This window comes from Cryptotermes secundus, unplaced genomic scaffold (genome assembly GCF_002891405.2).
Source record: "Cryptotermes secundus unplaced genomic scaffold, Csec_1.0 scaffold19, whole genome shotgun sequence".
NCBI lineage: Eukaryota > Metazoa > Arthropoda > Insecta > Blattodea > Kalotermitidae > Cryptotermes > Cryptotermes secundus.
In genome coordinates this window covers 874,413-890,510 of record NW_019729897.1, presented here as the reverse complement: position 1 = coordinate 890,510, position 16,098 = coordinate 874,413, and the positions used below count along the sequence as shown (strand labels likewise).

Here is a 16,098-nt window from a genome sequence, read left to right as displayed (position 1 = left end):
GCCAATCTCTGCACGACCTTGAGCCACTCGAATCGTGAGTTCGTGTACAACTTGAGGCATGGCCGTATGTAAGTACAGCTATTTCTATGTCCGTGTCTCCCTCCAGTAACCTTTTTTGTCCCCACCGATGGTGCTTCAACGTTATCGTGGTGATGGGATTTGAGTGCTCCTGAGACCATGAGAGCTGTACCGGCGGTAGCTTGTCTACTGGTAGGATCACCTATGCCGGACAGATCAAGGGTTAGGAGCCAGACGAAGAGGGATACCCTGGTCCTCCAGGTTGAGCGTTGGTCGTGAGGCTAACAACCTCACACCGTAAAAACTAAATTCTTTAGAAACAAGATACTCAGCCTCCAAAAAAATATATATACAAGGAAGATAGGAAGACAGAAGTTGAGGTTGTTGGAGGATGTACATGATGAACTCCGTAAGATGAAAGTGAAAGGATGGAGAGGAAAGATGAAGAAGAGCGAAGAAAGGAGACAGATTGTTTAGGAGGCCCCTGAGTTGCAACGCCGAGAGGAAAGAAGGAATTTTTTGTATGTTAAATTACGATGCTATCAGTATCCAGATAATGTAGATTCGAATGGTACGATAGTTGATGGATGAATGATTTTGTAGGAGGCGTCCGTGAACTTATCGGTTTGTTGTTCGGCATTCGCCTAGAGGACCTAGAGAACCTAGAGAACCACGAAAATCCTGTTTCGGTCACCGATATAGTGGCCGGGATTCGAACAAATCACTTCCAAGAAATCTTGCCGCAAGCTTCCCCACGCGTTTGACTTAAACAGCAGAAGGGAACGGACCTCGAAATGGCAGAAGGAAATACACGTATTTTGGCTCTTGCAGAATGCTGTTTCGTGTTGTTACAGCCCGGGCCTTCTAACGGCCCAGACTATTCTAAACTCGGACAGTCCCTACTGGTTCTATTGTGGACAAAACAAATCACAGCCTACATGGGGAGGGTTTCGGTTCTATTCGGGATGAAGTCATCGGTTATCCTGATGCGTTTCGTAACTTTACTACTTAGTCCTTCCAAGTAAAGGTAGACGTAGTCGGCCTACCTTGGTATTTGCCACTCCCATCTGTACTCTACTTCACTCAGCATGTCATCCTGTCGCCTCATTGCAGCGTTTTTGTTGACAAGCAGTCGCTAACAGGAGCACACATTTTCGTCGCACACGGACTGGTTTTATCCAAACACAATATAATTTTTTCATCACGTCATTGACCGAAAGCGTTGGTCTAGAGTAACGCTCTAGGTTTGTATGCAGGATATGCTGGGTTCGAATCTCGCCTGGGATGCCCGCGATCCTGGCTGAAAGTTCTTTTAACTTTCCTCAGTCCTTCCAGGTAAATTCAGGGATAGTTCCTCGACTATGAAAGGATCACTTCCTTCAAAATCGTTCCCAGTAAATCACTATTTTTATCACCCTATCACCCACAGTAAGCGTCTTTAAGTAACATACTTTAGTAGTGAGATATTCAATGGATGTTGAATTGGAAGGTTTGCCTAGAAATTAATTTTATGATTTGAAGTATTACCCTGAGATATGCCTGGAGAGGCCGGATAAAACTAAGAAAACGGTCAGGACAGTCTGTTGCCGAGCTCAGATTTGAAAGCAGGTACTTCATGAACACGAAGGAGTGCTAACCGTTCAAGCTCAACTTTCGGTTCTGAAGTGTTTAGATCGTGAAAGTTCATTTATTTGATTAATACGTCAGAACACGCCTTATGTTTCTGAATCCGAAAACGGAGTTTTGAAATGTCACCTGTATTTGCACTTTGATCAAGGCAGGCTTGCTGGTCAGCGTGATTGTTTGAATGTAATCATCCTTCTGGCCGTTACAGGAAGTACAGTGATCAAACAAAATAGAATCTTCTTACCCCCTGAAATAAAGCTTCGAGAAGATCGACTAGGAGGAAGAGTTCTTTACATATGCATGGACTTGGATGATAATATACTAACCTTAAAGCGCGCCGCGCATGCTCGTTTGAGCAAAATTTTCCCAGTCTCACACTGCAGGTTGATCTGAAAATTCTATTCTCGCTTGAGCATGGAATGTAGGCTGTAAGGAAAAGGTATCATAAAATACCTCACGTGAGTCATCACAATCAATATTTTCAAAAACAGAAACATACAATATTTGAGTTCAGAGCTTCAAATCTTCGATTTCTCACCCATTTATTAATACGGGTTTTTGCTAATATATTTTTTTTTCTATTTGTCATTGTGGAGGCGGGATAGCATAATCAGTATAGCGACTGGCTACGGGCTGGACGACTGAGAGGTCGGAGTTCGAGTCCCGGCGGGAACAAGGATTTTTTTCCCACGCCGTTCAGACCTCCTGTGATCCACCCAGCCCCCTATCCAATGGGTATCGGCGGCTATTTCGCCGAGGGTAAAGCGGCAGGGGCGTGAAGCTGACTACTCACCTGCAGCTAGTGTCGAGGTCAAGAAAATGTGGATCTATACATCCACTCACCTGTACACCTTCATGGCGTAGTGCTTAATTGGTTAAGCAGAAGAACAACTTTCTCTTTATTTCTTATTGTATTTTCCTTATGAAGTAAGCGTATAGCATTGCTATGTTGTGTCCGCATCGCCTCTTATGATTTTGAATTACTTGAAGGGTTTTAATGAAATCGGGCCCGAAACTCATGCGAATGGGGGCTAGCCAAATCTCGTAATATTTAATTTTTACTCTAAGTAGACTAACAAAACATGGAGTACGAACGAAATGACAAAGAAGAATGAACCCTGCATATATTAACAACAGCATGTAGAGTTCTGAGTTGATGCACGGCAGCAGATGTTAAACATATGAACATTTCTTAAAATGCAAAAATGCTCGAAATTTTCTCTCAGGTTTTATTTTGATAACTAATAGACCATTCGAACCATAATTAGGATGGTTTATATATAGGGATAGATAATTAACATTCCTTCATACAGTGTGGTATATATTCTGATTGTGCCACTATAGAAGGAGTATGGATTGGCGAATGGATTTATTGCCCACTTATATTCCCCGCTAGGAACTACAATTACAGCGCTATCGCGCATCTCCACACTTTATAAATCACTACACGCTAAGTGTTCTCCAGCCTGCAGTGTCTCCAATAGCCTTTCCCAAACAACGTCTTCTAACATTGGAGATACTTCAGCTTCCCGCGCTCATGTCACTACTATCCGGCGAATATCCCGCAACCGAACTTCTTCTGCCGGCCTGGGGTTCTTGCAATATAGCATCGGGGCGGACCCAAGAGAAGACACCCCGTCTCTGTGGTATTGTTGTGATTCTCGTTCCGGCGGGAACTTGTTACTTAGAAACGGCTTGCATAACCCCGTTCTATTATTGCGGGCATTGCCTAGCAGTGGCCGCTGTTTACAGAGTCACTGTTTAACAACGATCTTTCACGTTACAATCACACATACAAAAGGTGGCCGTAAGTATGGAACCACAGGCAATTTAGATTTCCTCTTTCCCGCAGTTATAAGTGATGGCACAACGGGCCCATGACTTTACACCTTTCTGAAATTCCTGCAGAACCAATTGAAAACCACTGCGTGAGCTGTGAATGTACCCAATGTCGAGCATTTTCAAGTGCGAATTTGTCACTACCTTAAGTGATCCCATAAGCATCTGGGGGGGGGGGACTATACTACCATCCGGAAGGTCGCGGATACCATTCCCGATGAGGTTACTGGATTTTTTCTACGTACCTAACCCTTCCAGCCGCACTATGGCCCTGGGGTCGACTCAGCCTCTAACAGAAACGAGTACCAGGAATCTTTCTGAGGTGTAAAGGGCGGCCGACGTGTAGGGCTAACAAACTTACCGCCATCGGTAAGCCAATTGTGTAGAGAAAATGTGGAAGCCTCGACATCTCAGAGCCCTATGGGCCTCCACGGCCTGTTACAGGGACAACTATCTCCACGCGATCCAAGATCTTCGAGAAAATTTGCATGTCTTTTTATTGTGAAGTTAGATTACACACGATTCAACATTAGCACATGATTTGTATGTGACAGCAGGAAATTCATTTACAAGGCTATAAATGTAACACATAATAAACGTTTGAAATTTGTTATTTTATCATTATGAAGACATAGTGCAGTCCAGATTGTTACAGACATTGACTGCTTACAATAGTGTAAAGTGGATGGCCAGAACATTGCTAGGTAAGGGACCGGTGAACACCCCGCGACCGAATACACATAATGAAACAATGGAAGTTATGAAAAATGTTATTGGACGTTGCTAGGCAACAGCACACCAATGAAGACGATGGCTAGGAATCAAGTGACTTATTTTCTCTGTGGCCTTCCTTATACTTCAGTAGGACTGTGTTTTCCGTGTGTGGCCGGTGCGGAGACCATATAACGACAGTTACAGATATAACAGTTTTTAGTCGAAATACCCCAAATTTGGAAGTTCGCGGCAGTTCGAGGAGTCCTGACATACGAGGCAACGTGAGTATACACAGACTTCTGGAATCGACCACGTGACAACACGTACTGAGCAGATCTGCGGATCTCTACCCGTGTGGAGGCGGGGTCGAAAACCTGCACCGTGACCCTGCGAGTTGTAGGAGGCGACGAAAAGGGAAGTCTTAAATCTGAGAGAGTAAAATATGGTCGCGATTCGCAATGGACTCGGACCCGCGAAAGACTGCACTGGCAAGAGCCAGCAGCATATACAAAAGGCAGACCCGCCTTCTTGTCAGAAAGGGCGCCTACAAAAACAAGACCGCAACCGTTATATAGTAATAAATATCTGGTCATGAGACCCAGATGGAGCTCGACACCAAGACTGACTGACTGACCGTCAGTCGCAGTGTGATTTTGACCTTTACTTTAACAGTTTTCGGTTTAAATAAAGTTCAGTTCAAGTGAGTTCTCGGTAAGAAACAGCCACGTGAAATTCAGTGACTGAACAAGAAATGGCAAGGGGACTTTATAATGTTAGTTTCAGTGTTCAGATCCATTGCCAGGAGACGGCTAGCTAAGACGGAGAATTCTAGTGCGTGTGCAACGGTGAACTGTAAATTGTGTAAATCAGCGATAGCGCTATATTGCTTGTAATTAGAGAGGTTGTAACCAATGTGCTGATAAATCCAATCATTCGAACTAGAACCCGTCATTTTCGTCGCGTGTTACCCCCTACACGTTTCAATATTTTGTTATCAACATGTTTCCCACCCCAATGAGGTGTTTAACAAAAGCAGCTCTAACATGTTCCCTTCAGCCCTATATGACGTATCATGTTCTGCAAAATGTTTACGTCCCACTATACTTTGTCTTCTGTTTCTGTATATTCTTGATCGTCTGCAATACTAAAGTATGAAGAGGCTGAAGAGTTTATTGACATGATCTCCCTCGTTTCATAATGCTATCCTTATTAATTACAGGCATGAGTCTCATTTTGTTGATCGATCTCCAATCGGATAAATCGTTCTTACAGAAATATTACTTTAAATATTGTTATTCATTATTGTCAGTGACCTGACCAGAAATTATCATGCTTTTATTATCTGAATTGGTACATACGAGTATATTTTAAAGGAAACACCGGCTTACATCTGAATTAAGGATGAATTGCTCATGGGCATGTATGTATGTAGGCGTTTAAATGTTCGAACCCAGAACAACATTGTAAGGACCCCAGGTCCCACGCTGAAGACAGGCTAGCGGCGAGTTCAGTGGACGTCATGGCTTACCCCGCTCTAAAGGAATGCTACTCTGTAGAAAGGTATGTGTTCACATTCCTGGACATGTGACCCCGACAGCCATTCATAACTGAGGTAATATTAAAGCTAGCAGCACCAAGTTGATGTCGAACTGTGTACTCATAACGAACAAGTGAATCGTTTCCAGCAATATGATGATCAACTTGAATAGAGATGATCTTTGTAAAAACGTAAGAAAAAACGTGTTTCATCACTGCAGAGTGGAGCAGGTTTGTTGCTCCACCAGCGGGTCCACATTCTTCTAGGGAGTTCAAGGACGGACTTTCGTCATTCATGTTGTATGGTAGCAGGCCGTGGCACGCGCTGCACCACGGTTCGTGATTAGCGTACAGGAAATGACGTGAAGCTGAATAAGGATGTTGGGATGCAGTACTCGAGCCTTATTCTCGTGAATGGTTTCAAACAAATCGTGACGGGTGAATTACTCGTCTACTGGGGCCACACCCCACCGAGGAATAGAGACATCCCTGGAACCTACACGACTTAAAGATTTCATGTTTTGCTTACTGAGACTCATTGCCTTGTACTAGGGTAGTTTTGAGGCCCATTAATTGTCCTACACGAGTGCGGAGACATGTTAGTTGCCCTTTGATTAGTACTGGGACTCATCAATTGTCCTAGAGGAGTACTGTGAGACTTCTTAGTTGTACTGGCGGAGTAATAAAACTTTCCTTGTTATCATGGAGAACTGAGAACTTTTGGCTGTTCTAAAGAACTAATGAGAGGCTCGTTCGTTTCTGTAAAGGAGTACTGGGACTCATCAGTTGGCCTAGAGCAGTACTGACATCCATTACTTATCCTAGAAGAGCAACAGGACAAGTTTTCTGTGTCAAAGTTAGGACATCCTTAATAGCGGACGACAGACAAATGCGATCCGAGATCTGCTATCTTCTGGGTTACCTATAAATACGGATTTCTACTAATTTGTAGAGAATGTTGTGCAATACTTTCCTGTCTAAATCAATTCAATTCTTTAACAATATAAACGACCGCGGATTGTCCAGTTGTACTCCCAAAGTCCCTCTAGTATGAGAAGAATGCGGAATATTTAATCAGAATGTTGACTATGTAAGATGTGAGGTTTTCACGGCAGTGACTATGAAGAATGCCGTTTTCTGGGATGTGGCGCCATGTAGATATTGTATAAACTGACGTTCCTCCGAAACGTTGGTTTACACAATATCTACACAGCGCCACATCCCAGAAGATGGCATTCCTTACAATGTTAACTGATCTTCTAGATTAGAATTTAAACTAATGATCCCAGTGAGTGTGTCTGTATGTGGTAATTATCTAACCTTGTAAAAATAAAGTTTCATGAAATTTATTTTTATAAAATTGATAGTGAGGTTAGTCACTAACCACCAATCAGTTTTGTCATCCCTTATATAAATGAATGCCTATCACAGTGGCCACGCGGTCTAAGGCATGATATGTCTTAGCTACTTGTTACCTAAATGTTTTCCTTGTCATTTTGTATAACCTCTTCCCTCAGAATTTCACTATGAAACAAAAAGCAGTTACAAAGATTTGAAATTTGCACAACTGAAGATTAATATTCTAATCTTCTGCATTATGACACTATGTAGTCTGGTACGTAAATTAAGGCTATATGCTCTTACGCATCTACCAGACTTCATGTTGTCACAAGCTAGAAGATGATAATATTAAAATAAAAGATAATTTCAAGCGTTGTTAATATTACATATTATCTGTCACAAATTCAGCACCTACAGTAGTATGTATTTGAAACTCTGTGACTTGCAGGAGCCCATGGGCCAGCTGTTGCAGTACCAGAAACCAAACTGGGTAAGCGCAAAGGTCGCTGTAAGTGGTTCAATGTCGCGAAGGGATGGGGTTTCATCACCCCTGATGATGGTGGCCAGGATGTCTTTGTGCATCAAGTAAGTAACGCTGTGTTATACATCCATGGGTTAAAAATTGCCTTCTTTGGTCTTTCTGACTACCACCTAATTGGAAAGTACCTCAATTCTGCAGTTCCCATAGTTTACACAAAGATTAAAACAAATGGTAGCATTTAATAGTATATATATATTTGTGGGATGCTGAAATGGAGGTCTGGGTGTTCATTCTATTCTGTATACTGATTCACTACAGAAAATTTTTCTTCCTGTAAATCGAATGCCAGTGGTTGAATAGTTTTCAGTGTACTTTGAAAGTTATGTTTAGGTAATGTAAATTTATTATTTAGGCAATATAAATTTGTATTTATTTAGGTAATATAAATTTCATAATGCAACAGTAGAATCTTGAATAGATCAGTAGGTATAGTGACTAGGGCAATGTCTGTATGTCAAGTGTGTGAGCCTCTGGTGTCGATTGTTTTTCTAGAGTGTGATTCAGATGTCAGGGTTCCGAAGTCTTGGTGATGATGAGGAGGTGGAATTTGAGTGCAAAGTGTCTGACAAAGGCCTGGAGGCTACATCTGTGACTGGTCCTGAAGGAGCAGATTGCAGTGGTTCTCATCGACGGCCTGTGTCAAAAAAACGCTTCAGGAGGATTAGGTGAGTAGATGTATGAGCTATACAAATCAAATAAAGGTGTAGCTTATTCCAAAGGAATTTATTGATATAAAGAATAAAAATGATCAAGTGAAAGTTTATAACATGACAGATGGTTCATGGACTAAAGATGTTTTTAAGAGAACAGGCTTTCTTCCCCCACTTTTTATTATAAGTTGTAATGATACTTCAGTATAGAAATGCCTTAACTTTCCCTTCCACTTTGATGTTTGTAACAAAATTACCATTGTAGTTTTTTTTATGAAAAGTTCTTGTAAATATTTTTTCATTTTTATTGTGTGCTATCCTCTTGATTATGCAATCTGAATACTTTTTCAATACATTTTTGAAAAGTAAAAATAATGAATGTCCAGAGTATGATAGTTTTGTCTAGTGGCAGGAGTTGAAATAGTCAATTCTGCTGGAACCTCAAGTCAGATAAATGTTGAAACAAATCTCTGCTGTGACATGGGATGTTCACATGCCAGTCAGGTAAACCTCTTGTACCCCAACCTGTTGGTCTGAGCACATGATATATATTTGTATGTAATTCACAGGAATTTCCCTTCTCCATTGTCCAATAGGAAACGGGATCTCATGCAAGACATGTGGTTGGGCAAAATGTTGAGTCAGGATTTCCTCGTCTTTACAGTGTAATTTCCAAATAATGTAGGAACTGAAGCATATTTAATATGATTACATGACATTCATTTTCCACCATATAAGGGTGATCCATTATGTATGTCTAATGAACCCAAGGCTGATTTTCTCCACAAGATCAATAATGTTTCATTTCCTAGTTCATTTCTCAGAACCAAATATTCTCCATTGTATAATGCATTTGCAGGAATATAAAAATTATGCATGACATGTAGGCCTATGTCACGTAATAGCTGGCAGTATTTAAAGAGAACCTTATGAATTCAGTAGTGTAGTAATTTATTAGACAATAAATGATTGGAGACTTGAGCTGGAAAATTTAAAATCAAGAACTTCCTTAATAAAAGCAGTAAAATAAAATTTGTATGATAAAATCAGATTCATTGTTAATGTTTCTTCATTTGTGCCATTTTGGCAAATAGGATTCTGGCATATGCCTTTCAGACAGCTCTGAGTGCACCCGTGTGTGTGTGGAATGAGTTTGTAATCACGAATAAGCTTTCTTACTTTTCATAACAATATTTGTATTTTTTATTACTGTATACTTCATGCTTATTGAAGAGTTACCTAACAGTTGTTGCTCCCAAGCCGAAATATTACTGAATTTATAAGCAATAAGATTTTCCTTAAAAATTATGATTATGTACTTACTTAGTTATGTTTATTTCTTGGCTGTAAATTCTTACTCTGCTGCTCACCACTAATTTGTGGTTGTATTACTGTCTAGGTGCTATAATTGTGGTGAATTTGCAAACCATATTGCTGCAAAATGTACAATGGGTCCACAACCAAAACGGTGCCATCACTGTAAATCTCAGGATCATCTAATCGCAGATTGCCCAGCGCGTTCAGATCGCAACAAGAAGTCAGTGGCATCGTTCAGTGGAGAAATGGAACTAGAATCTCAGGAACAGGTATCAGGAGAGGTGTTACCACATGTAACAGAAGCAGGTGAGTAGAAATGGCCAATTCCTAGCAAGTCCCAGGACCAGCACCAAGCCACATGCCAACAGTAAGAAGCAGCAGCAGCAGTAGCAGTGAGGGCTGCAGTATGAAGTTCCAGTTCACTGTAACAGATGGCGTTATTTATGATCACTGACTTTGCCATCTACTACCATCATTGAGAAGCCAAAGGTGGATTGTAGTTTCCAAATTATGCTGTTGCACATGTAATTTTACAACTATGCAGATAACAAATGAACTACATACTGCAAGAACAGTTTTTAAATGTAAATTAAAATTATATTACCTTTGGTGTTTATTACAGCAATAAAACACGATGCATATCACTACTTCCAGTAAAACCTGTTACCTTAATGAAGTACACTGATAATTATCTGTTAAGAATATTATGATATTTGTTAGTATTTTGATTGCAATGTCATTGACATCAGTTGTTTGAATGAAACCTTTTGTTTTAAGTATGATTCTTGAACATGTCCTGAAATTGTTCATATCAATACATTTTAAAGCTAAGCACTGAGAGGATCACAGTGTTTTTGTGATGGAAGTAGTGATATGAAAACTACTGTGTATTGGAGGTAAAATGCAATTACAACATACTTTGGTGGAAGTTTAAGAAGTGCAATTTTATGGAGAAAAATATTACAACCTCAATAAGTTATTTTGTAGTAACAAAGAAGGAGGAAAAATTATGATGCTGCAATACTACAATATCCTATGGCATTAGAAGTGCCATTAATACGAACTTAGAGTGAACTATGGTGCTGTGAATTGGATGGTGGCCTGTCTCCACTGTTTTAAAATGGGGACCTGTGTCACACTAATAATAATATTGTCAACAGTGGTCCTGAAGGTACAATTGGTTAATCTCTTGACTATACAATAGATAATATCAAATGAACACAAGCTTTACTGGTAATTTGCAAAGGACATATTCTTGTTAACCACATACTGCCTTTTTTCATTTTCTGCAAGGAGATATTTTAAAAACAAATGAAAATAAATATTCTTGTCCTCCTCCATCCCACTTTCTTGTTCTTGAGAAAGGCCCTATTAAACAACTGATCAGTGGGTAAATACAATGTGATATATAATTTTATGCATTCCTTAGTTCAAATATAAATCCTGACACTCATATACAGAGAAGGAGTTCCTGGACCCCTTTGGAGAATAATTTCAGTTACCTGTATATAATGTAACTAATATGGTTCCCTTCAGAAAAAAAGGAGGCTTATCATTCTGTTTCTACTTCTTAACACACTTTCAGCATACTGCAATAATTAATCACTTCTTTTAGTTTCATAAAAACCTTTCCCCTGCAATACTCTGTCTTTGTCTTTGTCACCTTATGCAGCACGTATTTTGACTTGAGTTGTCATGTCTCACATATGCATTTGTAATTTTCAGTGTGCGTCCATTCCTAACATAAATGGCTGTAGTTCATTACAACCCCAAGTTACAGCACAAAGATAGTTTTATTTAGAAGCCGAGCACTTAGATGTTTCAGCTCTCAAAAGAATTAAGGCTATGTATTTCACTCATTCACTCATGAAGCTGAGTCCTTTTTGAGAAGCTGTCAATTGTGCAGCTGAACTCAAGAACTTTCCAGCATTTTATGGAACCTGAAGGTTCATTACTCTGTTCACAGGTCCTCCACTGGTCCCTATCCTGAGCCACATCAGTCCAATCCATACCATCCCATTCTATCTCTCTAAGATCCATTTTAATATTATCCACCCACCTATGTCTTGGTCTTCCTAGTGGTCTCTTTCTTTCTGGCTTTCCCACCAGTAACCTATATACATTCCTCTTCTTCCCCTTTCGTGCTACATACCCTGTCTATCTCATCCTCATTGACTTTATCATTCTAATTATGCTTGGCAAAGTGTAGAAGCTATGAAGCTTGACATTATGTAGTTTAGGCTTTCTATGTATTTAACAAGGTTAATTAAACAGGAAAGAATTGATGAATATTCATAAGTGCCTATATGTTGCAGCCTTTCTTGGTTCATTGAATCACATTTTCATTAATTTTTTTATGAACCTTCTTAAAAAAGAAAACCTGGATGCATTGCTTGGTCATTAGCGATGTTTAAAAATATGCAGTTTTAATTCATTATAATTTTGTTGGCTTTTGTATTTCTTTATGGGTGGACACTCTGCATTTGTGGGTCTTATTACTTATTCTTGTAGGATTACCAGAACATGATACTAATTTCATATTTATAGGTACTATAATATTAAAAATGTTATTACCCAAATTAAGTTCTTATCCTATAATGTTACCTTCTATTATGAAGAACAGTGCTTTGAATTTTGTAGGGAAAAGTAAAATCATACAAATTTATTACCTGCCTCTATCAACTAACTTATTAAAAATAAAATTTTCCCCTTAAGAAAAGCCATCGATACAGATACAATGGAAAAGTACAGAAGAAAAAGACAGACATCCACTCCCATCTTCATGATTACATTACAATATGTTGGAATGAAAGCAGTTTTGTTTGCAAAATACAAATTTTGTGTGCTAGATGACTGAGCTATAAAGGAAACTGAAAACTATGAGGCTGATGATGATGATGATGACAACTGATGTTTGTGAGTGTTAAACTATAAATATGTGTACTTGTTTTACATAAGGGGCAATATGTCAAATTAGTGCTGACTCTGTGAATGTTGATTCATTGAATTTTTTCTAATTAGCTGTGATTTCTTCTTGAAGAAAATAAAAAGAAGGTAGTGTGGTTCATTTTAAATCCAAGATACATATGTGTTTCACACCAGTTTTTAAAGTCAGCTATTGCTGTGTTCAAGTGTATGTTTTAGCTGACAGTTTAGGGGCCTTCTTTCATTGTGTATATTCTGGGTGTGGCTGGTTTGTGGCCAAGAATTATGTTACTGTATTCCATCTCTCTCCTCCCTTATTTGTAAATTTTAGTGCAGCTAAAAGTTCATTTTGTGATTTTCCACTTGCCTTCAGGACTTAATTTGCACAAGGAATGGCTCCAAATTTCTTTCTGTAAAGTTATCCTATTGTCAACATGATCAGAACATTGTTATTTTTATAACTCAACATTCCTAAATATATTTGTATAATTTATTGGTGTTTATTGTATGTGTGTGTGTGTTTTGCTAATAAGTAGTCTTTTTATAAGTGAAATATTCTGGTTCTCATACATAGTTGCATGCCTTTTACAAACAAATTGTAAATGGGCACTCTCAGAGTCAAGGTGAACTAATGCCATAAATCATTCTTGGCTATTGTTTTTGTGTGGTACACATGCCACATGTGGGCCAAATCTTAGAATAATCATTACTGGGATATCCTGACATCTTGTGTCACATTCTTAACATCATTCATTTTATTTGTTAAGTTTATTATTGTTGAATTTACATATATCTACAGATAGATATATCGTTAGCAGCTGTCCAATAATTTACACATGTGAGCAGATTTAAGCAGCTCTTGCAACTTTGGTTATTGTTTGTTCACATTCTTTCTTGTCACCAAACATGAATAACTGTAAAGAGATTATCACATCATCAAGAGGAAATGAACAAGCACATATGTTCCTAGTCTTGTGAAGTGAAACACTCTGAAGTGCAGAATATTAACATTTTATGCACTGCCTTTTGTTCCATACAAAAACGAATTAAATAGCTTTATTGCCCTACATCCAATGCTAGGTTCCTTCCTTAATTAAATAAAGATGCATCATTTCCAATTTCAGAAATCTAATGATACAACTGAATATTAGGTGCTCTTTATTATAGAAGATTGACTGCAGAGGATAGACATCTCTGAGTTGAAAGTAACATGTACCCCTGTATATATATTCTGAATTCTGTTCAGAAATAGTTAATCCAGAACACTTTTTTGTATAACATGTGGAATTCAGGCTCTCACTTGCTTTGCTGGGCCAAGTACTTAACAGAAGATGGAGTATATTGTTTCTTGTCCCGTAGTGTGAAATTATTTACCAGAATTTACTTAAAGCAACTTTGAAATGATTACAATTGCATTCAGTTTTGTTACCAATCTGAAACATATAGTAACACAGATATTAATTAAAAATATTCCAGTATATGTAAATGATGGCTCAATCATAGATGGAAACATTTGGGGTTGTACAAAGTATGTATAAGGGGTACTGCACCAGCTGTTTCCTTTCACTTAAGTAACTGATAGGAACATTCTGTTTATTCCAGCAAGTTAATCACTAATCAATTATCCATTTAATTACATGTCTTGCAGGCAATCTATAAATTTTTCAGTTTGATTGTGATTTCTTCATGGTGATAAAGCCATTTTAAGTCTTAAAACGTTGTAGCATGTACTTCTCTATTTTGAAATTTTACATAATCCTTTTGTGGCTTATTTTCAGAGCACAGGCCTTAGTATACATTTTTGTTATGTTGCCATATTGGCTATCAGTAATAGTACTCATATTAAAAAATAACCATGCTCTTCACACCTTGAAGGCAACATACCATATCCATTTCTTGAATCTAAAATTGTTAAACTAAATACCATTGGTGTATAAAGAACTTATATGTAGATTTTCTACTATATATTGTGGGGAATATTTGAAAAATAACTGCTAATAGTTACTAGTTGCAGATTTTCAGTTTGTAAATTTTACTTTAATGAGCCCCAGTGGAATTTCAGTTTGTTAAGATCTTTTTCACAAAGCAGTATTTTATAGTAAACTATGGTGAAAAAATTAACCAGACTTTGTTTTTTGTTTTTATAATGGTACATGTTCCTAATGCATTTTGTGAACACATGTTTAGAAAATCCTGGGCTAATTTTATCACCTTAGGATTTGTTAATGTACAAACTGTAAAGGGAGAGCAGTAGTCTGATAAATGTCAGGTATGTCTGTGTGCATGTGCTTATGTGTGTGTGTAAGAGTGAGTGCATGTGTGCTTGCAGGCACACTCTTGTAAAGACATACAACAGGTCTGATAAAGTATTTTTTGGATAGTAAAATGCAAGTGGTTTGGTAGTGTCCATATTTAGACAGTATCTAGATTTTAGCAGTACATGAATAGAATAGTATATTGTATGAAATAGCTCAGTCAGTAAGGTAACTAGTCTACAGGTGGGCAGCTCAGATTAGATTCCCGACAGTAATTTTTCTTTTTGCCACTGGATCTGTGACTGTCTCTGTGGCCCATCCAACTTCCTATCGAGTGAGCACTGGGGTTTCTTCTTCTGATGTCAAGGTTGAGAATTCATGGATCTATGCTTGCAGTGCCCCATATCATCATAGAATTGTGCCTAATTAAGCACTGGAAAATGTCCCCATGAAACACGAGGGGTACCCAAAACAAACCGAACTTATTTTTTTTAAACTTATTTATTAAAAAATTTTAAGCACAAACCTTCAATCCCATTCAAAGTACTCTCCACTTACACTAATACACTTGTCTAGTCTTTTATTCCATTTTTTAAAACATTGTCTAAATTCATCTTTTGAGATGCTTGACAGCGCCTCCGTCGTTTTTTCCTTCACCTCAGCAACATCAGCAAAACGCTTTCCTTTCATGTCTCTTTTCATTCGAGGAAACAAAAAAAAGTTTTGATCATTTCGGGACTCTTCTTTCAAAGCACAGCATGCTTCCACGCGACCTTGTTTTTGTTCAGCAGTCAGCAGTCGTGGCACGAATTTCGCAGCCACCCTTTTCATTCCCAAATCTTCTGTCAAAATTCGCTGAACTGAGCTCCAAGTCACTCCCGACAGCTCCACAATTTCTTCAATGGTCCGTTGTTGATCTTCCTTGATGATTTCACGAATTTTTTCAACATTTTCATGTGTTCGGGCTTTGGAAGGACGACCAGAACGAGGTTTGTCATCAATTGACATTTCACCATTTTTGAAACGGGAAAACCACTCAAACACTTGAGTTTTCCCCAATAGCATCGTCCTTGTACGCCGTTTTTAACATTTCAAGAGTTTCTGTTCCACTTTTCCCAAGCAAAAAGCAGAATTCCACCACCGCACACTGTTCACGAAAATCAGCCATTGCAAAAACGACAATCACACAAAACAGTTGTCACTATAAACTCTGCCAAAACCAGTCCTTACCTTCTGAAGCAACGGTAGTCGGCTTATCAACTCAGGAATGTTAGCTCTATGCGCTCATAGCGGCAAAATGTGGTACTACAAAAGCTCTGCCCACAAAAAAATTAGT

At 38.6% G+C, this 16,098-nt stretch overlaps 1 protein-coding gene across 5 annotated transcripts in view; it reads left to right on the top strand.

Moving 5' to 3' along the window:
- LOC111865698 (protein lin-28 homolog) overlaps positions 1 to 11,494 on the top strand; it is an 89,526-nt gene extending 78,032 nt beyond the window's left edge. For all 5 annotated transcript variants that reach the window (XM_033751930.1, XM_033751929.1, XM_033751928.1 and 2 more), the window contains 3 exons: positions 7,523 to 7,659; positions 8,108 to 8,280; positions 9,665 to 11,494. In XM_033751930.1, coding sequence (XP_033607821.1) covers positions 7,523 to 7,659; positions 8,108 to 8,280; positions 9,665 to 9,896 — 542 coding nt within the window. In that variant the 3' untranslated portion in view covers positions 9,897 to 11,494. The remainder of the gene's footprint in view (positions 1 to 7,522; positions 7,660 to 8,107; positions 8,281 to 9,664) is intronic.
- Positions 11,495 to 16,098: the final 4,604 nt, after the last annotated feature.